Source organism: Pipra filicauda, unplaced genomic scaffold (genome assembly GCF_003945595.2).
Source record: "Pipra filicauda isolate LSUMZ 115617 unplaced genomic scaffold, ASM394559v2 scaffold46_size3722508_pilon, whole genome shotgun sequence".
In the NCBI taxonomy this organism is placed as follows: Eukaryota; Metazoa; Chordata; class Aves; order Passeriformes; family Pipridae; genus Pipra; species Pipra filicauda.
Genome location: NW_024104609.1, coordinates 386,535 through 411,595, shown reverse-complemented (window position 1 = coordinate 411,595; position 25,061 = coordinate 386,535). Strand labels below are relative to the sequence as shown.

The 25,061-nt window shown below is 43.9% G+C and overlaps 2 protein-coding genes and 1 non-coding gene across 5 annotated transcripts in view; all 3 read right to left on the bottom strand.

Annotated features, from left to right (window-relative positions):
* Positions 1-2,014, bottom strand: part of PHLPP2 (PH domain and leucine rich repeat protein phosphatase 2) — a 35,942-nt gene extending 33,928 nt beyond the window's left edge. Inside the window, exons 1-2 of the mRNA XM_027732953.2 lie at positions 1,850-2,014; positions 1,399-1,643 (exon numbers count right to left, since the gene is read on the bottom strand). Of these exons, the coding sequence (XP_027588754.1) occupies positions 1,399-1,643; positions 1,850-1,981 (377 nt within the window). The 5' untranslated portion in view covers positions 1,982-2,014. The remainder of the gene's footprint in view (positions 1-1,398; positions 1,644-1,849) is intronic.
* A 1,015-nt stretch (positions 2,015-3,029) lies between these two features.
* AP1G1 (adaptor related protein complex 1 subunit gamma 1) overlaps positions 3,030-25,061 on the bottom strand; it is a 38,999-nt gene continuing 16,967 nt past the window's right edge. For 2 of the 3 annotated variants that reach the window (XM_027732977.2, XM_039386175.1), the window contains 20 exons: positions 24,186-24,282; positions 23,249-23,325; positions 22,606-22,614; positions 21,450-21,545; positions 20,872-20,952; positions 20,525-20,623; positions 20,065-20,120; positions 19,102-19,215; positions 15,741-15,881; positions 15,377-15,431; positions 14,226-14,348; positions 13,807-13,896; positions 13,175-13,302; positions 12,456-12,560; positions 11,621-11,762; positions 10,923-11,049; positions 10,381-10,476; positions 9,980-10,140; positions 9,090-9,188; positions 3,030-6,944 (listed from right to left, as the gene is read on the bottom strand). In XM_027732977.2, the coding sequence (XP_027588778.1) occupies positions 6,843-6,944; positions 9,090-9,188; positions 9,980-10,140; positions 10,381-10,476; positions 10,923-11,049; positions 11,621-11,762; positions 12,456-12,560; positions 13,175-13,302; positions 13,807-13,896; positions 14,226-14,348; positions 15,377-15,431; positions 15,741-15,881; positions 19,102-19,215; positions 20,065-20,120; positions 20,525-20,623; positions 20,872-20,952; positions 21,450-21,545; positions 22,606-22,614; positions 23,249-23,325; positions 24,186-24,282 (1,998 nt within the window). In that variant the 3' untranslated portion in view covers positions 3,030-6,842. The remainder of the gene's footprint in view (positions 6,945-9,089; positions 9,189-9,979; positions 10,141-10,380; positions 10,477-10,922; positions 11,050-11,620; positions 11,763-12,455; positions 12,561-13,174; positions 13,303-13,806; positions 13,897-14,225; positions 14,349-15,376; positions 15,432-15,740; positions 15,882-19,101; positions 19,216-20,064; positions 20,121-20,524; positions 20,624-20,871; positions 20,953-21,449; positions 21,546-22,605; positions 22,615-23,248; positions 23,326-24,185; positions 24,283-25,061) is intronic. The other variant, XM_027732987.2, reaches the window with a different exon arrangement.
* LOC113994495 lies at positions 17,424-17,510 on the bottom strand. Its single transcript, XR_003543104.1, has one exon. It is a non-coding gene; the product is annotated as a small nucleolar RNA SNORD71 (small nucleolar RNA).

Below are 25,061 nucleotides of genomic sequence, written 5' to 3'. Positions count from 1 at the left end.
ACACAAGTGCTACTGAAGCAATACTGGTAACTCCCATTTTCCTACCAAGAACAGCCCCAGTGGGAAGTAATTCAAGGATGTCTTCTGTGGCAAACACATTCTGAGGATTACAAGGAATACACACCCCTTAATGAAGAACTCTTCACAAAATTTATGACAAATCTTGACCAAGTTCTAGAGAGACATCAAGTGGCAACAAGAGTGGGAAGCAGTAATTTATAGCTCAGTACTCTCTTTCAAAACAGTGGCAACAGATCCAATTTGCTAATCCAGCACAAAGCCTGCCACAGATCAAAGACAGGCACAGCTAGGTAGCATGTGAAAACAGAGACCAAAAAGAATTCAAACACAAAAGCCATTTCAAGAGCCAAAAATGTCAAAAAGTGCCTCTCTGAACACATCTTTAAGCTTTACCTAAGCTTTTTCATGATCTGCAGTAATGGGTCTGCTCTTCCTTCTAAATGCTGGAAAATCTGCTCATTCTTAGGGTGCAAAACAAGCCAACTTCCTTACAAATTCTTCAACCAACAAACAGAGGTTTTCAGGTGCCTCAATGGCTATGTTCAAGTGTCCATCTGTCCTCATACAGGGTTTCTAAATAATTCATCCCTGGTTCCAACAACCCTGACTGGACATGGCAAATAGGTCTAAATAGCCTTCACATAAGGACACCACAACAATTATCTGTCCCTGAGAACAGGGGTGGCAATTTTATAACTGAATCTTAAGTCAAGAAGAATCAGTGCAAAGTCTAAAACCTAACAAAATGAATGGGAGTTTCTAAATTAGGAGTCCATAACACACCCACAGCACAAAGTTCATGCACATCAAACTCTGAGCTGTCTATTTTCAGCCTAAATCAATTTCAGGCATAAAACATATAATCTGATGCTTAAGCCTTCTTTATATAACCCTTGCTACACTTTCTGTCTGCCTTTAATTATTTACCTGGCAACTCTTCTTAGTAAAAAAGTTACTAATACATAAGTATTACACGACAAAACTGTGAAAGCACCTTACATGTTTTGCTGACTCGGAATAACTGTTTACAGCCTCTTAAATAGCTCAGGTTATCTGGACACTAAAACGCCCATAACACAGAACATAACAAAGGGATATATGAACAGGAGCCTCTACCTAGAAAACGAGGACATAGTTCTGGCGGGCGCACCAGCCAAACCCTCCCAGTTAAACACTTAACTAAGAGTTGTGTAAAGGGCACATCACCTGCAATTCATTTTTATGAATTGCATGACTCAAGGCTGTACCTGGCTGCCACCTGTCACCTCTGCCTGTTCCCTACCTGCCCTGCCAACAGGCGCAGGCACACAATGAACGGAGCCTCGCAAACCCTTACTAAACCTTTCTCAGTCAGATTTATCCTTTCTCAGCCCTCACCTGACCAGGTCTCCATGAAGCTGCAAAAAGAGGTTTTTCCTCCCTTCTCCATTACAGATCTCCGACGCTGGGGTGTCCACCGTGCACAGGACCAGGCGCAAGTCCGAGGGAGCCGCAGCTGCAGAGTCTCTTCCATAAACATACACGCAGCCCCGTCCGACGTCCCCTTTCAGCCAGGCCCTCTCACGGGACCCAACCCGGCTCCTGCTCAGGCAGCTCCTGCTGCCGGCGCGCTTCGCGTTCCTCTGCAAGGCAGCCAAGACCCGAGAGCGTCAGCACCGCCTCCGGCCGCGGCCCCGCCGCACAGGCCGCCCCGCCGGGAGCCCCGCGCCGGGCACGGGAAGACCCCGGCCCCGCCCGGCCGCCCCGCCAAGGTCGCGGCGGGAAGCGCCCCCGGCGCCCCGCGGCCGACTAGCCCCCACCCCGCCGGAGGCCCCGGCCCCCTCCTCACCTTCAGCACCCGGATGCCGCCGCGGGGCCCGGCCCGGCCCCCTCGTGCGCCGCCCGGCACCGCCGCCTCGTCCTCCTCGGGCTCCTGCGCTTCCCTGGGCCCGGGCCCCGGCCCCGGCCCGGCCTCCCCCATCCCGGCCGGACCCACACCCCGGGCGGCGGCGGCGGCCCCGCCCCGGAAGCGCGCGGGGCGCGCGGCCCAGGCCCCGCCCCCGGGCGGCGGCGGCGGCAGCGCCCGGGCCCCGCTGTCCCCACTGTCCCCTCCCGGGCCGGGCCCCGCGGTCCTTCCCCCGTCCCGGGCGCTGTGTCCGTGCCTCCCACCGGCGCCAGGTGCCTTGAGAGAAGCGCTCGCCGGCCGGCCGGGCACAGGGCAAAGCTCACCTGAGCGCAGCAAACACACCCGTCACCGCCCGCCCTCCGCTTACCTCCAGCGTCTGTCACCACCAGCTGCCACGGCTGGAGGAACACAGCTCGACAGCCGAACATCGCCTTCCTCCTGGTGCCCTGCAGGTCCACCACGTAAGCTCTGCCACTCTTAACTAGTGGCTGCTACTAATGATATAATTATCTACTAACGACATCATCGTCGCGGTGCAGTTTGGAAGAATCTGATTAATGCTTTAGGGCAGCTACTGCTCATGCCCCAACAGCATCAAGCACATTAACAACAAAAGCCTCCCACCTTCCCCACAGTGCAATTACGTGCTAGAAGAGACTTGAAAAGTTATCTAATGAAATGTGACTGTGACTAGAAAACACAAAGCAGAGCCTCCCCGCAGACACAGATGCTGCTCTGACACAGAGATGATGGTGATCCTTGTCCCAGAGGCACACGGAGTACCAAAGTGGCCTTTTAAGTAGCAATGCAATCATGACCAATACCCACAGCACACTGCAAATACCGGTGAAAAATATTCTTTGTGTTCAGATCCCACACACATTTCTAGCACCTGGACAAGCATTGCTGCTAGTAACTAACTGACACACTCTCTCTCCAGGTGCTATTCTGAACTGCCCAAGCGTTTTGCAATTGTCCTCTCATTTTGCTCTCCAAAATTTCCCATAAAGGTTTTCAAAATCTGCCCTTTTTTTTTTTTTGCATCATCTGAACTTGCCATGGCCAAACATCAAGAATCAAAACATCCTATCCAGCTGTACTTGCAGAAAGTAACAAGGCACAGTTTTAAATCATTGAATATTGACTCATTTTATTAGTCACTTCATAATTTGTTTCAACCAAAAGACAATACACACAGCAGAAGTCTAATGCATCCCATGTAAATGTTTACATCCGTTAAGCTCCTCACTCACCTACGACTCAGCATTTACTTAAATTTTTCACATCTCAAAAATAGGTCTCCAGAATTTCAAGTGCCACCGGGCTCCTTGCTCAAATGGCATGTTCTTACTTCAAATTTGGTTGGGTTTGTTGGGGGTTTGTATTTTCATGGGGTTTTTTGTTTGCTTATTTTTTTCTCTATACTGTCAAAGAGGTGGAATTGGGGCTCTATGCAAAATTTAAATTACAACATCAGGAAAGAAAAAGAAATATACAGGAATAGAGTGAAAGTTCAGAGGGAAGTAGTCCAGCAGCTCCTTCCCTCACAGCCTCCAAGTAGAAAATGAACACATAAAAGTGCACCAGCGTCATTGCTGCCGCAGCTCACAGCTGGGACCAGCCTCAGGGAAGGCACTGGCACCTTTCCCAGCTGTTTCAGCATCTTCCAAGTTATAGATCCAAGGTACTGTAAAGGTGGCAGTCCCCTCACTGCTATTGCTTCAATAAGTTGTTCAAGGCCATATTTTGTCCCATCAAAACCTGGATAAAGTCGACTTTAGGACCTTCCCATGTCTCCTCCCCCTTCAGGCCCAATATGGCCACTATTGTTTCTGTCATTTTTTGACTCAAAATACATTCACTTGAAAAAAACAGACATTCAATATCTCCCAGCTCCAAAGTCTTCCATGTAGGTTAGTAAGATTAGCCACGAAGTCTGTATCTTGCTGCCTTTATATTCCCCTTACAGTGAAGCAAGTAAAACGTTGACCAGGCCTGTAAGAATTGTTGCATTCAGCTGGTGGGAAGAGGACTCAGTCTGGGAGTGCCTCAGACGTGAGTACTCTCCAGAGGGAAACCCCAGCAGCAGCACAGAGCTTGAGGAGCACACAGGGGTCAAGGAGCAAGCAGCATTATCTGGGATTGCAGGTACGGGAAGGTGGGAAGCCTGGCCTTCCTTCTGGCAGAATGTCAGCGCCCATCCCTTAAGTGAGGAGGGGAGAGAGCTCCAAGGACAAGCGGAATGTTTGGCTGCTACAAAAGAGTTCTTCATAGCCAAGGGATGGCTTCCTGCAAAACACATCTCGGGTACAACTGCCGCCTCCTCCAGCCCCCATGTGACAAAGTGCCCATTTCCCCAAGCACAGACACGGTGCAAGGGTGGCTGAAGGAGCCAAGAACACAGAAGGAATTCATCCTACCAGAGACCAACAGCAAAACCCAGCTGCTCTAGGGACAGAACACAAGCATGACAAGAGGGACAAGATACACTGTTCCCAACTCTGCTGCAACAAACTCGCCAGGTGACAGACCATTTCCTTCTTCCTTCCCATCTAATCTCCCGCACCAGTGCTCCTTCCCAGCAAAACCAAAGGGAGAGCAAGGTGTGTTGGCTTTCAGTACAAGTGACCATGTACAATTCTGTGAAGAGAACAGGAGAGCTTATAAGGAGCTCAGGAACCAAGGCAAAGACTTTCCATTAGCTTTCTCTCTGGGACGCCCTCAAAGCCCACTGAAGTACAGACTTAACATGGTCAGGTTTCAACACTGAGTTTGAGCTAGTGGGGTGGTGAATAGCCAGAACTGCAGTGAAAGCAACAAAGTTAAATGCTCAGCACCGGAAATGTACCTTAATTCAGCCATTTCCTGCTAGACTGCCTGTTTCATAATGCTTCTAGATAGAAGCACAGGATCTATCCCACCACTGATAGCCAAGGCATGACCCTACCACAACCCAAAGTTACTTTTAAGGAAATCATACATTATTCTTCTAGATTTTATAACCCCATGCTGATGCCAGTTCTAGTAGAATAAAGCTCTTTGCTAATCCAAAGGCCCAAACCTGTTTAATCAGTAAGGTAGTAAAAAAGGCCTCTGAGAGAAGACAAACTTACTCCACTACACATGACTGGCACTTATGTCAGTGACAGTCAGTCCTACCTTATATTACTTAATGCAGTTAAAACCAAAGCAGACTGAACAACCTTTAGTGGCCTCCTGTTCCCAATTCAATGGCAGAACAGGTCTTCAATTTTTCCAAAATACACTGTGTACCACTCTTGCAATACTTTTGGCAAGGACTGGAGCCCAGTATTAGCACTTCTGCGGACACAAAAAGCTGTGTCTAAGTTTGCCATGAGAGCACTCAACGATCACTGTCCGGAAAGCCCTAAAACAGAACTGCAGCAGACGCACCCTACCTTCAGCTTACCAGCACACTCACAGATGAAGATCTAAGATGTATCCTCCCCTCTTCCTCCCTGAAGAGCACTGAATATCTGAACAGTTTGTCACACTGTGCTTTATGTCCTACACATGGCCTCTGAAAGACCGCCCTGAACTGCACCACCTCCCAGCAGTTCCACAGGAACATCCTGAACACAGCTTTCCATGAGCTCACAGGGGTACTGTACCTCACCTCTTTGGATCCAAATACTCAAACAACTGGCTTCCGTTCAAAACACAGTAAAATTACTTTCAGTCTGAACCTGAACTGGCACATTACTCTCCTGAAAGGGGAGCAAGGAGTAAACTACAAGGATCAATTAAGTAACAAAATGGGAAAGGTCTCTTTAAACCGCATGGTCTTTATTTCAGTGCCAATATTACAGATACAACACAAATATCCCAGTCAGAAGTAACTCAAATGGAACCCAGGGGGTCTACAACAGGCTCTGGAAATTAAATTGGGGAGAAGGTCTGGAATAACCAGGAAGAGCAACTTTGCAGCATAGTCTCTGATGACTCTCCCAGCAGGAGCAGAGCCCTTGCCCAAAGACTGATCTACAAAACTGAATGTGTCTTTTCTACCCATAAACCACAACTAACAGGGTGAAAGACTTTGAAACCGTCTGTGGTAGGAAATCAGCTGCTCCTTGGATCCCTACGTTTCTCATATCTCGCTACACTTTCTGGGGAAGCTACAGAAGACTGTGGATCTGCATGGCTGTAGCTACTGATAGAAAGAAAGAAAATTCAAGTGTAAGGTCTTCATTTCCAAGTACAGCACCAAACGCAATTTTACCAGCTCTTGCCAGCACCTCTTTTCCTGCACTGTCCCAGGTTTGCAGATGAACTCCCAAGGCCTCACTTGCTCTTCGTATGCCATCACATAACTAAGAGGTGGGTGTATACAATAATGCACTGAGTAGGTCATAAGAAGCCTCCAGCCCCTTCAGACCTATGGGATACAAGAAGAAAGAGGCAAGGCAGCCTGACATTCCCCAAGTCCCCATCTGAGTCCCAGATGAAAATGCCTGGAGAAATCCAGCTAGAAATGAATGATGACACGCCTTGCCCATCCCAGGGAAAAAAGACAGCAGAAAGAAGGGGCAACTGCTCACTTGCTGCAGAGAGAAGAAAGTTTCCCTGCTAGAAATTCCAGACTTCTCTTCCAACCAGGCTGTGTTTCTTTTTGAGGGGCCAGGGGAAGGCGGGGGAAGGGGAGAAGGGAATGTTGCTTCTGGCTGTGAATGCATGTGTGAGGGAGTGCACAGTAGCGTCCACAAGCCACCAGCCTCATCAGCGGAGGAGAGGAGATTAGTCTTAACAGATATGCTTCAAAGTCAGCAATCACTTCAGGAAAATTCCTCCTCATCAGCAGGTCTCATCTGTTCCCCATGCCCATGGTGCAGTTTGGGGGATTGCCAAGGATCACAACCTTCTTCCCAGAGTTCTTTTGATTGGGTGGGATGAGAATAAGAATGGTGCCAGAGCCTCACTGCCAAGACTGAGGGGGGAAGTTGTTGACTTCTGCTAAATCCTGCATTGCTGAGCCCTTGTGATTATACGTCAACTTGATCCGCATACGTAGTTGTTGCTACAAGAGAAAAGGGAGAAACAAACACACACACAAAACAAATTCAGGTCTTCCTTAAAGGTCAGCGAATCACACAACGTTCATTTCCCCTCCCCTAGCCCATGAATACTCAACACAGACCTTTCCTGACTGCAAGAGCTTGCTGGAAGGATGTGCAGGGTGAGCCATGACACTGCAGATAAATGCTCAATCTGGTAGGACATTGATTGGTCACTAGTTGTCAGATCAGGGACGAGCTCTTAGAAAAGCTATAGCACAGCTTCTACCTACATCTCTCTGCACTGGCCCTGCTCTTGCAAGCACTGAGGTCCTTAAATACAAAAGTAACTTAAAATTCCAGTTAACAATAGAAGAAAGCAGGAGGCAGGTCCGTACTCCACTGCTCTGCACTTGGGCTTGGAGGGAAAGATGGCATTTCCCAAACTGGCTGTCCACTCAACACAGCAGTCTGGAAACTTCAAGTACTGCACAGCTCAGCAGCACTGTGAAGGAAATAGCTTATGAAAGACTGGAAACAAGAGCCTCCAAGCCTTCTGCTGGGAGTAAATGATGGAATAGCTCAGAAGCTGCTTTACGCTGTCATTTGGCTGTCACCCAGATACTAAGTGGCCCTAAAACACAGCATGCTCCAGTCAAGTTCCCTATTCTCCTCACTCTCAAAAAACTCTAAGAAGAAAAGCAAAAATTCAACCATTTCTGTCTCTTTTCTCCATACCTACACATAAATATGCAAAAGGGATAGCAGAGGGAGGAAAGGAGGACAAGGACTGCTCCAACCAGACTCAGGATAAAGAAGTTATGCTTTATCACTAATAAATCAACATCATCAGTGTCAGTTTTTTGTTTATTTGGTGTTGTTTTGGAAAACTTGCCATCAGTTTCAATCCAGTTTCAATGGACACTGTTTTGCACTTCTGTACTCTCAAGTGTTCCTGGGAGCTGTGGTGTTCCAACAAGGAAACATGCCACTACCCAGCTGTATTTCACCTTGGGGGTACCATCTGAGGGGGCCATACTGTGACTTCTGGCACATCACAGGAAAACTCCTAAATCCTCCAAAGTTCAGAAAATAACTTTCACGGTGATCTTTGAAAGGTGCTCTGTGGCACCACAGAGAAACTCCTACCAGATGTATACAAGACAGAGAATAATTAGCCTTGTGGCTGAATATAGGCAGAGGTGAGCAGACTACATGGAAATAAGGGGAGATGCATGGAATCCACAAAAGCTATGCACTAGAAGACTGCCATTCAGTGAAATCTTGGGCTGAAATTTGTGATTGTGTTCTCACTTGCACTTCAGTCTAGCAGCAATACTTTACATCTAGAGCAGTACGCAAGTATTAACTTGCAAAGAACATGACATACTTCTATGAAAAACGTCAGATGTTTTAAGTTCTTAGAGTCGTTTAAGATCTTAAGGTTGTCCCTCAAAAGAAGAAACATGTGATCTCAATTTTATTTTTCTTTCTGATGACATCTGAGCACTTGCAAAGCCTCTTAAGGAGGACATCCCTCCCTCCCTCCCCTCAAATCTGTTATATTCCAGTCTTGAAGCCTGTCTCTGAAGGCTATAAAACAAATGGAATTATGATTACATCACACCTAAAGATTCTTTCAATCAACTGTTTAAAACTACGCTCATCACATTAAAAACAAATGACACCACTTGAGAAAACAGACAATTTTGTTAAGAATATGTATCAAGCTACTCTTTGTGTAGCAAACATTTCAAGTAATGTTGCTGCAGATAGCAAGAACAAATGTTGAATATCTTCATATGGCAAGATGCTTGCTTTCCAGACACCACTTTTACCACCCATATAAATACTAGGCTGAGCTCCTCTGGAAAGGTCACCTGAAAACTTCACAACCACTCCAATGTAAGACTTGAATGAATCAAGATAGCAAAGCTGTGAATCTGTTTTAGCAGTATAACCAAATAGAAGGTCAGAACCTCCTTTTTTTCCCAAAACTCTATTTTTCATAACCTTTTCCTAACCCTAACCAAAATGACCATCATGAAAAACACATCATTCACTACCATCACTCCCTACCTCTCATCACAGATGAATCCCTAACTGACTGCCACTAAATGAACAATTCCAAGACAGTATCTTTAATAATTCTTCTTGGAATCACTCACCTTCTGTGGATTCAGGACTTTAATGACCTGTGTGATGGTCCCCGAGTTAAATGCAGGGATGACACTGCTGCTGGGAGACAGGAGCTGCAGCTGGAATGTCTGAAGAAAAGCAAAGAGAAAATTTGGTGCTTAATCAAGTAAGAACATAAAATGACTTGTTTGCACTGGGAGAAAGCAAGGAAAATTAGAACTTCAGGAGGCCCATTCTTTCCTAATACCTTCCTATGGCAGGTATGAAACCAACCTGAATCCAAGGTAGGGGAATACTAATTCCCAGAAGTGAAACTCTCAGAAGTAAATGTATTTTCCCAAATTTGGAGAGCATTCCAGTCACATCCTGCTTCAGCAGTCTGCTCTACTATAAACTAGGCAATATCCGACTCCCATATTTTGTGCTGCAGCTGAGTGCAAGGGAAGAATTCACTCCTTTAAATGAGGACTGCCACTAATCACCATATGGTGACTCATTCAAATTTTATAAGCAGCTAATAACTTTGAAGAGTTTCTCTTTCATGTATTCATAGCTGCGAGGAACATGATATATTTCTTAGAAAATAAGATTAAAGGGAATGATTAGCATCTCCAAAATATGTTTTTTGACTCAACATTTTTTTGCGTGCAGTTTAGCAACTTTCCTAGAAAGTGATGATTTTAAAACACTATTTTGTCCAAGCAAAAGTAGTCCAATCTGATAGGAACCTGTGTTCTATTGCATTTACAACATTTACTTTCAGACTAGAAAGAGATGACCAAACCGAGCACTAAGAAATCCTTTTAACAGCTCTCAGCCTTGTTTACCTTGCGAGTTTCTGTCTACATGAAAGCACCGCCCAGGGAGTGTTTGCAGCTGGCCCTCTACCTCTCACTGTAGTTGCCCTAAGTGGCTCTACCTTTGGTACTGCAGCTTGGAAAACAAAATCTGTCATATCCAGCTCTGTGCTGTTGGAGGCCTGTATTGTGATTACAGTGACACTGGGGTTCGTGTTCGACCTCTCAAAGGTGAAGTCAATCTTCAGCCCGTTCTTGTTGTATGCAGTAATGGAGGGGATTCCTGTACAAAACAAAAAAGCAGCAGACCTACAGAATCTGGAGATCATTTCAACATCATAGCATGCATTTAATTTACCCCAGACATGAACTCTTCTGAAGATTAAACACAGCCCCTTCTACTCCAGTGTCTATGCCACATTTTCAAATCCCCTCCCCCCTTTTTTTTTTTTTACTATCCCTTGTTTCCTCTTCTAGTTGAGTGCTGAGGCACTTCAGGGCAAAGGATTTATATGTCCCTAACCTGCAGCAATATCATTGAAGAGAGGCTGTGATGTGAGTCCATCAAGCAGGAATGGAGGCTGTGCTATCTGGGGTGCAGGGGCAGATACTGGAGAACCTACAAAAAACATTGAATGATTATTACTCAGCTGTCATGAAATGAAGAATAATTACTTCTTCACCAAAGACTGACCACTGCATATTGTACTTCTTGAAGCTCTACAAAAAAATCTGTGTTGTCATCCTCCCCTTCTTTGCTTTCAAGAACCAGCTCCTCTTGAGCTAGCAGGCATTCAAATGGAATTAATTCTTCACATCTCCCAGTCCTCTCCGGGAAAGGCTCACAGTATTCCCAGACTGAAGTGCAGAAATGCTCAAGTCTCACCAGCTAATCATGCAGAGTCAACCTGGGACTTCACTCCCCAACTCCCACCTGTATGCTAATATGGATCTTGGTAAGAATAAGTGTGAAAACTAGGACTTAAAAGACAATGAAGAACTAGTTCCCTCTCATCGCACCCTGGCATTGAGAATGTGGACTTCTAAGAAACGCAGCCTGCTCACCTGTTAGGTTGAGGTCTCCCAGGAGGTCAAGGAGCTCCCCACCAGCAGAGGCTGGCTTGCTTGTAGGTGCAGTGGGGATTACAGGTGTTATATCACTTCCACCCAATAAGTCCAATAAATCATTTGCCTAATGAGAGAGAGGATGTAATAGTTACATATATTCAACTTTCTGCTACTTTGTCTTTTAGTGCAGTGGATTCTACTTGTTCTCAAACTGAAGACCAACAGAGCTGCTGGCCAGTCACAGGGGTTCTTAGTTTCACTGTGATCCCACACCCCAAAAGAGATCTTGTTTCCATGCTCATGGGACCACAGAGCTAGAGGAGGAAAGAGCTCGTGCACATGGAGACAGGCTGGGGAATCACAGAACATCCTGAGTTGGAAGGGACCCACAAGGATCATCGAGTCCAACTCTGGAATGAATGGCCCATACTGGGATCAGACCCACGGCCTTGGCATTATTAGCACCATAACCAACAGAGCTAATCCAACCCTCTCCTGGGAGGCCCACAATGACCTGTTCGACACACCTGTTCTGGACACTAGAGCCATCAGAGCAGAGCCATGATCTATCACCACCAGTCAGAACTAGCAAAGAGGCAGAGAGGGGGAGGGAGATGGTTTCAGTTTACTGTTGGCAGTGGCTAGAGCGTGATCTGACATGTAGTGGAAGCTCATCCCAAGTCACTTTCAGTTACCTGGCTGGCAGGCTGCAATCCAGAGGGTGGAGGTTTGGTTTCCAGTACCGCTGGCTCTGTCTCTCCGTTGGTCTGTACAATCTCAGTAGGGCCATTTGTGGTGACTTTCTCCATTACTGGCATTCTCTCAAGCAGTGCTGGCCTGAAAGAAGCTGACATAGTTACACTGTGCCATCTTCCTGGATCCCAATCCAAATACTTAAACATTCAAGAGATGATTTACACAGGGCAACCTGCCTTTTCTTTTGAGCTCCAATGCAGGGGAACAGTAAGATTGCATGACAGCTTGAGGTGGTCAGAAGCAATCCCTGGCATTCTGTGCCACTGTAAATACATTAGCTGACAGCTAAAAACCAAAGGAGCCCTCCTGTCTCAGGTTTTCCCCCAGCACCTGAGACAGTTTCCACTATGGGGCTAGGATAACAAATCCAAGATAAAAATTACATAACTGAGCAATGGTGGATTAGCTGCAGACCTGGGCCACTTGACTGCTCTGTCCCATATGCAGGTGAGTCAGAGTTAGCTCATCTGAGTTATCTTTGCAGAAGGGTTAACCACTTAAGATTCAACACCGAGAAGTAAAAATCGGTCAAGCTCAGGCTCAAAGCAGGACAAATGTTTTGGCAGAGAAAGTCTCTGATCACAGAACAATATCGCAGGGTACATTAAGTCCTTAAAACACTCACTAACCCTATAGATGGGGAAGGGATTCTAGTTCCCCTGTAAACCTACCAAAATCACCAGACAAAGCTCTCAAAGCCCGGAGTGTCATCAACAGGAGATCAGCACACATTATAATGACCCTTTTCAAACACCAAAACTCATCAGTACTTACCTCATGTGATCATATTTCTTGAAAAGTGCATTATACTCCACGGCTCTCTGCTGCAGCTCCACATCGATGCTGCTGCCGTAGATGGAGACTACCTTCTTAATGCGACTGTTGGGGCAGGGGGAACAAACAAACACACCACGGAATTATCAGCAATAACCGAGGGATTAGCATGTGTCATCCTGAAGATGCTACTTGGCCTCTGCTCAACACAAGTCCCCTGTAACTCATGTAACACAGCAGTCCCTGCAGTATCCATGCAATATCTGTATCTGAACTGTCCTCTCACAACATCATCAGCAGGTGATTAACACACCACCTTAAGGTACAGCATAAAAAAGCTCAACTACCCACACCAAGGAGCCTCCAAGAGGAAACATCATCCGAAACATCATCCGAAACATCTCCCCATCATCTGAAAAAGGAACTGGAAAGAACAGCCCACTGAAAGTAAGGACTTCTCTTTCCCATAAGGAGTTTTCAAGAAATGGCAACATGGATTAAGTCCCATATAGTAGAGGACATCCATAGAGAAAACAGTACAAACAGCAGACATCTTCCATTCAGTGAGCAAAGGAGGACTCTAAAAGCCAACAAGTAACAGGATGACTCTTGTAACCCATGGAAGCAGAACATATTCAAGGAATACTCCTACTGAAGACAACTGATGCCAGCATATTTGCAACAAAGCCCTGTGCAGTACACCACCAATGAGAACTCACTTGACAGTGCAGGTGAACCTTGTGGAAAGCTTCATGATGGCAGTGAGAGCATAGCCTCGTGTCACAGATGCAGACATATTAGATATCAGGACGCTTTCTAAAATATCAAGAACTTCATCCTCTGTTACCTGAAAAGGTACAGAGAGGTTAGGCTGAGACAGAGAGGAGCTTTGCAGCAAGCCTGCCAGAGCATACTGTAAAAACCTGTCTCTTGCTTAATGGCCATGTCACACCTCCTCTGCAACTCTGAGCCCGTAGCGTTATGTTCAAAGCGTGTGAGACAGATGCATCCAGGTGGAGATCTCATGGTACAAATTTTAAAATACAGTTCCTGTTCCACACATATAAGGGCAGGTTTATCACCAAAATGGACAGCTAAGACACTGGCAGAATCCTTGCAAGGCAGGTTAGCACTGAAACCACACCATTCTGCCAACTGCAGCGGCACTCCACACAGCCAGTGTTTACACAGTCCATGCCTGCAGCAGGGGAAGGAGATTCCTGCCCAGAGTCCATCACCATCACAGACATTAATGCTAAGGAATTGTTGCAAGCATTCCCCTCACATAGCCAGCACCAAGCAGCTCCAGCCTCAGCCAGGGATACCACTGCTGTTCTTTCCCAAGCTATACCTGTATTGGTTCCTCCTCTTCACACTGACCGGACACCAGAAGATCTCCATACTCTCCTATGCACCAGGAGGCCACTTGCACCAGGGGTTGCTGTTGGAAGAAAAACCAGAGAAACCTCAGAGATAAATGGATGCCTGTATGATAAATTAAACCACCTTCATTTCCAAGAGCAAGCTTAGTCTTCCTCCCAATGAAGGAAGTTCTCCACAGCAGAAAAAAGAGGAATGTTTGATTTGATCAAGAATTCTGTAAGAGAACTGAAGAAACTAAAAATGTGAACTTATAGAAAACATGCCTTCTCTGCAATCTGTCCCTTGGAGCCAGACAGAGTGGTGTTGGCTTACCTTGAGATGCTTAGTAAAAATGCATATTTATTGCAGTACAACAAGGAAAATGAAGCTGGCCGTGTTTGGTTTTACCTGAGAGTAATCTCCAAGGATGGCTTTGTAGAGTCTCTGCACAGTGTAGGCATGCATCTCCACACTATTGGTTATTAGCTGGATCAGATTGGGAACAGCATCGTCACGAACATAACTTCCTGCCTGCAAGAACAATTGTTAGGTTTTACTATCCACCTTCTCAGTAACACCCAGCAGCTGCTGCTACCTTTCACAAAACCACCTGATGTGCATGGAAATAAAAATCAGCCTTCTGATCTGTGAGCACTTTATGGTTGATTTTGAGCAGGCTCAGAGAGGCAGAAGTACAGGACAGCATATTTGCCAATGAACAAAACTGTACCCAGAGAAATCCATACTATAGATACCCTGAAATTGCAAGAGGTTATAATACAAGGTTTCTCTAGCAGTCAAGAAAAGGAAGTTACTTTATTGAATGAGGTCATCTGAGAGCAATTCTCACAGCCGACCTTCTAATGGAAATCGATTCTCAGTTCAGAGGAATCTACTTTTCTCTGTTTCAGGGTGGCAAAACAGCACACAAGCCAGACTCCCTTCTTGATGAGCTTCTCAAATTTGAACACAAATACTGATAAATCTCTTCCCACTCCTTTGCCTGAGGAAACACACTGTCTTACCCAAGCTATCAAGATCTCTTCCCTCGTTTGCCAAAACAATACTCCAGTTCCACCTCAGCTATGATGTTTATAAATAAAGTAGGTAAAGAGTAATAATTAAACACAAAGAGGAGGAACTGAAGTTTCATTAATAAGCTTTGATAAACTCAGAATAATTCCAAGAAAGTGCTTCACCCCCTTCCTCTTTGCAAGTCACTTAAGGCTGTGTTCACTCTCCTCTGAAAGTACTATATACTGGAATCAGACAGGACAAGACCTGTCCTAACTTAGAAGCTAATGTGACTACTGCAGTAGAAATCCTCTGCTACACACTCTTATTCTTGTGTGTTTCTGAAATCATACATTTCCTCTAAAAAACCACTCAGCCATATTTACTGAGTTTACATATTTCTGACTGGCTGCCTTGGGTCACTATCATAAGTGCACTTCCTCTGTGTTTATTATCCGCCAGCCTTTACAGCCATCTCCAACTTGATGAAGAGTAACTTCCTAAAGAATTAAGAAAATTTTATGTAGAGAGGCAATTTCACTTACCGTTGTTAAGACTCTCATAATCGTGTCTATGTGCCAGCGTTTGGAAGGAGCATATCTGACAAAATTAAGAAAACAAGTTGGAGCAATAATTGCCAGCCTTCAACACCAGCAAGAAACTCATCATCATCAGAACATCTCCCCTCAGTTATTTCTTGGCCCACTGCTTCCTGAGGGGGGACACCAACACTAGTGTATCCTGTTCCTCAGAGTGGGCTACAACTGATAAACCACCCACAGATCAAACGGAGAAGAAATGATCAACACATTCTCTCTTGGGGAGTGGGGAAGGGAAGGAACAATATACAAGATGCTCACAATTCTGAGGATGTACCAAAAATTAATAGCAAGTAAAATGACTCCATACTTTTCAGCTGCAAGAAATATTCCAGATGCACAGTCTGCTTTGAACTCTGGCTCACAGGAATCTAGAAAATACAGCAACTCCTTCATCATTCCACGGACATTGTTCCCATTAACAAGAGCAAAACTCAGTTCCATTGCACGCCTAGGGCAAGAGACAGAAAACCAATCAAGTATCTTCACCTAGTGAAGGAAGAAAAAACCCCACAAACCACAAGTCCAGCTACAAAAACAAAGTTGCCTTTTAATTAAGAAGAGAGCAATATTTATTAATTCTGTGGGAATAGCCTTTCACACTAAATGTGCCAGTATTTTCCTGTTCATAGGCAGACAATAAACACCCACCCTCCAAAAAACTAAGGGGGAGCGAGGGTGCGGAGTGTTCTAGAAACATCTATCCATGTGTCCTTAAGGCTGGCAATATCTTTCAGCAACCAGAGTCCATCAGCATTAAACTCTGACTGTCCAAGTGTTTGTAATCACTTGCTGGTCACTTCTGACACACAAGTGCAACAACTAATCCACGTTATAACATGCTTACTCCAGATTTAGGGATCCAGAAGAGACCTGTTTCCAATCCATATATTAGAGATTCATATACAGTAGAGATTTAAAGTATTCATTGATAAGCTTCACTGTACACTGTTGGATAGACTATGTAAGATTTCTAGAACCCAAAGCTACGCTGGTGCTCCATTCATTCCTCCTCCTACAGACAGGCTGACACCACAACGAGTCAAGAGTACCAGTTCCCTGCTGTTCCTTCTGGTGCACATCCAGAGCTCAGAGGCTATTCCTTGGCCTTTCTACTTGAAGCTTCTGTAGTTGATTCTAGCACAGGTCTCTCATTCTTCTGACATTTTTTGAATGAAGACTACTACCTTCAAAAGTAGATTAATTTCTGCACAACTTTGCAATAGTTAAATTAAAATGCATTAAAGCAGGCTCACTAAACAATCCTGTCTGATCTTTAAAATGGTATTGGACACAAGTTATTTGTTCTCAAGAATCTGAGAACATCTAGACAGCACTGCTTCTCAACATCTTCCTAGTTATTACTGTAATAAGGATTTCTACAGAATGGTGAATTGTAAATGTGTTACTTTGCCTTTTACCCAACTAATACTCAGGGACTGAGAAAACACAGAGGTGTTCAGACTTAGGGTGGAAATATTTAACTAAATTGTTACCTTTTAACATTTAAACATGTGTCTAGTTGATGACCTAGACCATTATTAGAATTACTTCCATCCCTCCAACTGGTTCCCAACTCCTTGCACCTGACCATACTGGGTTACATATTTATGTTTAAATTTTCAGTCACATTATAGCAGATATAGCAACACTGCAAGTGCACAGGAGTAGACGGTAATCTTAGTACCAGGCATTTACCTCAGCATGTATTTCTTACCTTCAGTCATATTACATGTTTCATTTCTGTCATGAAGCTCTTAATCATGTAGTTTGATCATATTAAGCAGACAAAAAGACTTGAATTAAATAGCAAAGCTATTCTGAATTATACTACATGGACCAAAGACACACTGCAACAGTTACATGATGAGAAGACACCATGCTTCAGATAACCAAAATCAGGTATCATGTCTTTCCCTCAAGTCCCAGCCCTTGGAACTTGCTACCTGGGGACTCTGACACACATGCAGTCAACATATTGCTTCAATGAAGAAGTGCATTGTCAGCAGCACAAGTGTCAGCATGGCAACATCGTGCTCTGCTGATGGATCACTCAAAGGCTTCATCCTCCAACAGCACTCAGACATGAAGCTCAGTAGTATTTTCCTAGCAGGCATCAATAAAATGGTTTTGTTGCCTTCTATTCAAAACTTTAATGGGGCTTTGCTGTTCTACAGCCTAGCCCTCTACTGAGTCTGGTACCAAACAGCAACAGCAGCCAGGCTCGCTCAGCATTTAAGATACAAATTTGTGTTTTGGCATAGATTGCAACTGTAAAAATAGATTACATGATACCCGTTACATAACAGTTTAAACTAAGTTTCAGAAGCAAGACAAATCCACCTTCTTCCCTATTCTTTACCTATTAGACTGAGTAGATTTTTAAAAAAATCTAGATCTTATTCAAAGATGGGCATAAATTTGAAGAATGCCTGTAAGAACAAGTATCTATAGGGTATCTGATCAGTCTGAGTAGATGGAAAAGAGAGGTTGAGCAATTTTTAAGGTATATTTTGAAGGTATATGATGTGATGAAAGCTTAATGAAATTTTGGCCTGTAGCAGAGATTCCACAAATGCAACAAGGGTGCCAGTGTCCCCATCACTGCATGTTGTATGCTGTACTGAGCTCAGACCCCTCTTTGTAACCCAGTTACAGAAAGAATAATGATAAGGAAGAAAGTTCTGAAAGAAAGAACTAGGAATTGACAGGCTGAAAGACTCAATTTAGAAGAGCAGCATTCCACACAGGCAGGGTAAAAGTTTCTATGAGTGACTGACAGAAACAGAAGAAAGGTACTATTATGAGTAAAAGGAACATAACTGAAGTAATGAGAATCACAGAATTACAGAATATGCTGAGTTGGAAAGGACCCACAAGGATCATCAAGTCCAGCTCCTGGCCCTGCATAGGACCATCCCCAAGAGTTACACCATATGCCTGAGAGTATCATCCAAATGCTCCTTGATCTCTGTCAGGCTTGGTGCTGTGATCACTGTCCTGGGGAGCCTGTTCCAGTGCCCAACCACCCTCTGGGTGAAGAAACAGAGGAAGAAGCTAAGACTGAGTATATGACAAAAAGTATTTCTGTAGCGAGAAGTATGATAGCAAGCTTTCCCATTGGCCAGAGAAGCAGCAACATACCACTATTTAAATGACAAATGAACACAAAGAACGATAAAAGGATAAGATAACAGTAAGCAGTTTGTAAGCAAATTGTTTGAACAATCAAGTTTAGTCTCAATTCTACCACTGCCTAATCCATTTAATCTAGAATACATTATTTGGATGACTTAACACTGTTTCATGACAACATGGCACTGCCTGTTCATCTGGGAAAGAAAAACAAGGTGGAACACATCAGAGTAGATTTGATCAGGATCATACTGTACAGAGGCTTTCCATCTCACTGAGAGCACACAAGTCTGATCTCCAATGAGATTCCATTTTGGAAAAATTCAGGCAAACAAAAATTTTTTTTCCCCATGAAATGTAACAGCAGCTTTCCAAAGAAGGAAACACCTTCATTACCCTCTTTGAATTACAAACCATACCATATCTTCACACTCATCTCACTAACGGTTCCCCAGGATTATCATTTTCCCCTATGCCCTGCTCCCCTTCCATAGCCTGTCAACCTAGAGAGTCTATTTCACTGAGACTTCGATTACCTTTTAATGGAGACATCCAGATCCTTCAGGCAGTCCACAATGGTGCTTCTGTGCCGCTGTACTGCATTATGGTCTGTCTGCACCGTTTTCAACAACGACGTCAGAGCTACATATCTGCGACAAGGACACACAGTCATCAGTGTGACAGCAGCCATTTGATTTCTGTGCACAGACACTGCCCCTGCCCCAAACTTGGTCTTATTTTCCAACAGAACAGGATTCTCTTGTACTCAGTAACAAATGGAAATCCTCCAGGGGACTGCCTGGCCTGTCTTCACAGGTGAGTTACCACACTAAGCTGTAACGTGCCTAACAACACCCCACTGCCTAGACAAGCACCTGCCCCAGTTCCTGGGCTCAGATCAGCTGTCCAGCCTTCAAAAAGATTTTGAAAAATAGGGCAATTAAAGATTAGACATCCATGGATCTTACACACAAACTAGCACGAGTCACAATTCCCACGGCCGAAGTCTGCGACCCATATCATGATTTGCCATATCCAACTGCCTGTAGAGACGGGACTCAATTCTAGCAGTTACAGCAATTCCATGTCCAGGTTAAGAGTGACCAAAGCGCAACTGAACTCCCTTGTTTCCACCAGCACACAGTCTTTGCCTAATTTGTCAGATCTCCAATGCCATCTCCGATTTGAATTGCACCACAGACTACTTGGGACAACACAGGGGATTCATGGGTTATTGGAAAAAAAGGTGGACCTGATTAAAAACCACAAGTTAAGAATTAGATCATATACCCAGGCTTATCAACTAAGAAGGGCAGGGCCACAGTTTGCAGAGAAAAATAATGCATCAAGAAAGCAGCAAGCTCGACAGCCACACTAATCCCAACAGCAGTGATCCCAACAGGGTCTCCTGGAAAGCTCCACCTCAGCATCATCTTTATGTAATTGCTTCTCACACATTTTAAACTGGGTGTTGTCAAAACATGCTTTGTACAACTTACCTAATATTTTTGTCGTTGTTTAATAAGAAACGGCCTAGAATGTTAATGGCTAAGACCTGCAGAAAGAATTAGGGAAGGTCAGTGATCTAAAAAGGCTGCTGGTCATCTTCATCATCTCATGGTGATCTTAAAGGCAAGATGTCGAAACTACCATTGTGGTTCTTAGCCAAAAAGAACTCCAAGAGCTGCCTAAGCAGAGGAGAAGCTAAGAAACACGAGCACAGGCTCTCACCTGCACTCAAGGAAACACAGTCTGCAAAAAGTTCTGCTTTTTAATTTTTGTTATTAAAAAACCCCAAAACCAAAAACAAACACCACTTTCTGAAAAGGCTACAGTCTTATCTAGAGTCAACTGCAGAGCTGTGTTTGGGTGAAACAACCTTGCTTCATGCCCTCCAAACAAATTACTCTAACACACAATCCTAGGAAAAAAACACAGGCCATAGCAAAGGCAACTTACTCTCAGGCCACTCTCAGATTTTATGTCCATAATAGTCAGCACAGTTTCATATAGAATGGCATTTCCCACATTTTTACTTGTTTCTGTGTTAGTGGCAACCTGAAGAAAGGAAACAAAATAAGCAACTCCAGCACAAGCAAACCAGTTCCCCTTTGTGCTGTTGTGCAGAACAAGCAGTGAAAGTAACTAATCCCTAGCAAACAGCATCACATTTGTGAACACGCATCTCTTTCAGCAAAATTCCACCCACCATGACAAGCAGCTGTATCCTCCCCAGAGCTGCTGAATCCAAATTATTAAAAAACCAAGAGAGAGTTTAAACCACTCATCAACCTTTCAGACCTCACCTGTGCAAGTATATCATTCATTGCTTCACTAGAATCATCATCATTTCTCCCTAAAATTCTTAGTAACCGCAGGATTCGTACCTATTTGACAAAATAAAGGAAAGAAAAGCTCATTGGATGGCAGTGCTTGACATGGGTCATGAAATGCCCAGTATACTTTACGAGGAGTGGCGAAGAAGCAAAACAAGCTGCTGATTTCCATTCTTAAGCAAAATGCTTATCCTGAGTAAGACCTTTATCAATAAGAACATGCTTATGTTGTGCTCATTTTCTTCCCACTAGCCAGAACCGTTCAGAGCCCCCTCACTACCAGGCACAGCCTTGCGAGACCAACACATGCTGCTGCTTCTCTCTTCTGTCACATGACGTGGGTGGGGTAAGGCACTACAACTGCTGGTTAAACTAAGGCAGGTGTCTTTCACTAGGGCAGATGAAGAGCATTTTCACAATCAGCTCTAATGAAGTCACAAAAATCTTAAAATCAACACAGCTGCCCTGAGATCGCCACCTCATCACACCTAAGGCTCAAAACACAGTACTAGAATTAAAGCTATCAGTCACTTTGCATCAGTTCTTACCTGCAAAAAGGGGTCACTGATCCCAGACACATCATGCTCTGGTGAATATCCAGACATGATAAGGTTCTTCAGAATACGAACTAATTGGGGAACAAGCTGTGAAGAAGAGAGTTGTTCTATTAGAGTGTTGTTCTTTCCCCAATCCCAGCTCTGAAGCACAGGTCCAAGAACAAATCTTGTATTTGAAAGCAAGTCAGTCTGAATTCTTCCACAAAGTTCAACCTGCACAGCTAGAGCTGATGCTATATGAATACTTACAGCTTAGCTAAGGCACAACTAGATACAGTTAAGCTGGGACTGGAGCACCATATTGTATCTTTAAAGTACTAAATCTACACTTGTGGTACAGTGCAAGAAGGAAACCAGCTGAGATTCCCCATCGTCTCTTTTTGTTCCTACCTTTGCTCTTCAGGACATATATACTACTCTGAAAACATGCATTTAACTAAACACACAAACAAAGGCAACCCTGAATTTCCTATATCTGCCTTAAAGAGGAAATCAAAAGGTGCTGCAACATTTTCCCTCAAGACAAAGACAAGCAGAGCATTTCTAGAACCCTGATGAACATTTTCTTTGCCTTCCAACATGCAAGAGTTATCAGGACTGAGGACAAACAGAGAGAAACATTACAGCCCTGGAGATCAGTTGAGGGTTGCCCCCCTTTCTTCTGGAGTACAAATTATACCCATGAAGAATATCAGCACTGCAGCTGGACTTGGTAGCTCTTTTTAGCACAGTAAGGCTTTACAGCCTCCTAGAGGCAGCTAAACACCTGTCTGTCCTGCTCCCTTTTGGGAATCACCCAAGGTTGCCCCATGATTCAGGCAAAACACAAAGCCAAGTTTGTGAAACGAAGAAGGTCCAGGGCTACAGCTTGTACAGGTACAAAAAAATTCCCTGAAGTATTCCTCAAATGAGAGAGAGCGAGGAAAACAGGCTGATGATTGGAGAAGGCCACAACTGAGATTCAGGGCTGCCATGGGCCTAGAGGTTTAAGTGACAAGATCAGCATACAAAGAGCCTTAGACAAGTACAGTTGATCTAAGCATGCAGCATCAATCACAAACGTGTCATTAACAGGCACTGCCTCACAAGGGACAAACATCTACAGATTCAAGGCAAACATGCACCATCTAGAAAAATTAACTCTTACCTTTTCATTCTAACTCAGCAGGATTCCAAACAGACAAAAGGGACAAAACAGACAAAGCGAGCATTAGGCACAGGTCAGTGTTGCACCATTCACAGCATAAACAACCACAAGAAATAGCTAGAAACAATGTACCTAGTAACTAAATTTTGTGGACTCAGCTCTTCCTTCTTTTCCCATATCTATCATCTTAACTGAGCATTAGTAGCAGAGATGGTACCTGCAAAATGAACCTCATCCGAGTTTCATTCCTGCTTTGATATATGCAATCAGGGCAAGGGAAAATGCATAAGCTTTGGTTCTTCATCTTTGTCTCTTTATGTTTGTTACATTTGTGATTATAGTGTCACTATGCAATTAGATACAAAGACTGGAAAAAACCCTAAGGGACCATCAAAGGCAACACTTCAAATCTAACTTTAGGATGTTTTATACTGCACAATCTTAAGACTGATGTTCTGTAATTTACCCAACTTACTGAAGGAGATTAGGCTAGATACACACAAGATTCACACATTTAATACCTTTTTAAAAAAATTTAGATAACAAGCAGACAGTATCATTAAAGTCTACACCCAAAGACTTGTAAGGATTTTATTAAAAGGCCATGAATATTAATTCTGCAATATTACCAGTTCACACTTACCTTTCTAAAGTGTGCAAGCATGTCTGGGCTTCTCTCACACATCTCTGTGAGAAGGACAACTGATGTGTGAAGAACGCCTAAACGTGAGGTGGGGAAAAGAAAAACGTATCTACATTTAACATAACTCCATTGGCTCCAGACACGTGACAAAGATCATAAGAAAACAACAGGAAATCATTAAAAAAATAGTATTCTTGAATTCAACGTATCTACCACTACAGGTATTTGTGACTGCAGCTGTGCCCAAGGGGAGGCAGATAGCAATGTGCTCATGTCTTAGATCTGTAACTAAAGGCCAAAGGAGGAGGGAAATTGGACTTGCTCTGCAGAAATTTCCATAAACTAAACATACAGTAACAGACATAGTTGGGCTATGTGACCCCTAAGGACCCTTCTAAATCCTACCACTCTACAATTCTGTACAAACAAAAGACTCCAGAAGGACAATATGTGTCAATGGCATTGTGGATGTTGGGTTTTTCATACTTCCTGATTTTCTCTTCTGATTTAGGTAGCCTAGCTGACCTTATGTGACCTGGACTGGGCATTCCTCAGACAGTCTCAGAACTCCATCTAGAGAAAGACTACACAAAAAAAAAAAAACAACCAAACCTAAAAACTGCACTTTAGAGTCACTTTAAGCAATGTATTGGATAAAAATCCCAAACTTTCCCATTTCACCCACTACTCTGAAGTGTATCAAAACACAGCGAGAGAGTTCCTTTTGTCACCTATGCCATGTAAAAGTCCTGCTGACTAGCAGAATCCTACACATCCCTTCCTTCTGAATGACATTTGTTTTCATTGCATAGAAATGGGAAGAAACAAATCATGCAAATAGACCTCAAAAGTTCCCTCCAAACTAAAGGCTTAGGTAGCGAGTGCACTATCCTGTAGAGAATGGTCTAGCCTTCCTAAGTACTCTCTCAGCTATTACCATGGTTCTTCTCATTCAGCAAGTTTTTGGTGGCTGGCAGGAACATCTCCATGAGTTCAGGCACCTTTCTGATGACATGAACAGCGCACAGGGCTGCCTGGATAGGAAAAACACCTCAGTTAGTATAGATTGCAATGACAACAATACCCCTTCTGAGAACGTCTGCCATAGTGGGAACTGTCACAGACTTCATGATACACAAAGGTCTGGAAAGTTTATGGTAAATTTTTTCACTAAACAGCATCACAGAAGAATGTTCAATAAAACTACCATGAATTGGGGTGCAGGAGACTGAGCTACAAGCTAATACTCCCACTAAAAATGGTTCACTTCTACATTATTCACATCAGAAGTTCTACTGTCTGCAAAGCAACTCTGCCTTTAACAGGGCTACTTCAGCCTGTCTTCCTATTGCTAGGGAAGAGATAATGCATTGGAAGCAAATAATTAAACTTATGTCAAATTATGGCTCATTTACTTTTCCTTGAATATCATCTCCCTCCCCACAAAATAACTTCCTCCTGTAGGTGATGGGTGCTATGAGAAACAAAAGTATACTTTCAGGGTTTTTTGGAGAGAAAAAAAAAAGCCTCTTTTTTCTAGGATGCCAAAGCAACAGGAAAAACTATTCTTTGCAGCTGCTTGAGAATTGCACTAAGGGCCTCTTCCCAGAATACAGCAATACCTCTTAGCTTTGCTTTCTCTCCAATCTCTCTCTAGATCCAGCACTAGACAAAGAAGTAACAATACACCTCTTCCTAAATCTTACAGCTCCACACTCTTCCCAAAATTTATCAGTAAATAAATCTAGAAGAAGGAGGGTGATCACATTCTGCAGATGTTATGGCACATTTGCTGCAGAAACAAGAAAATTTG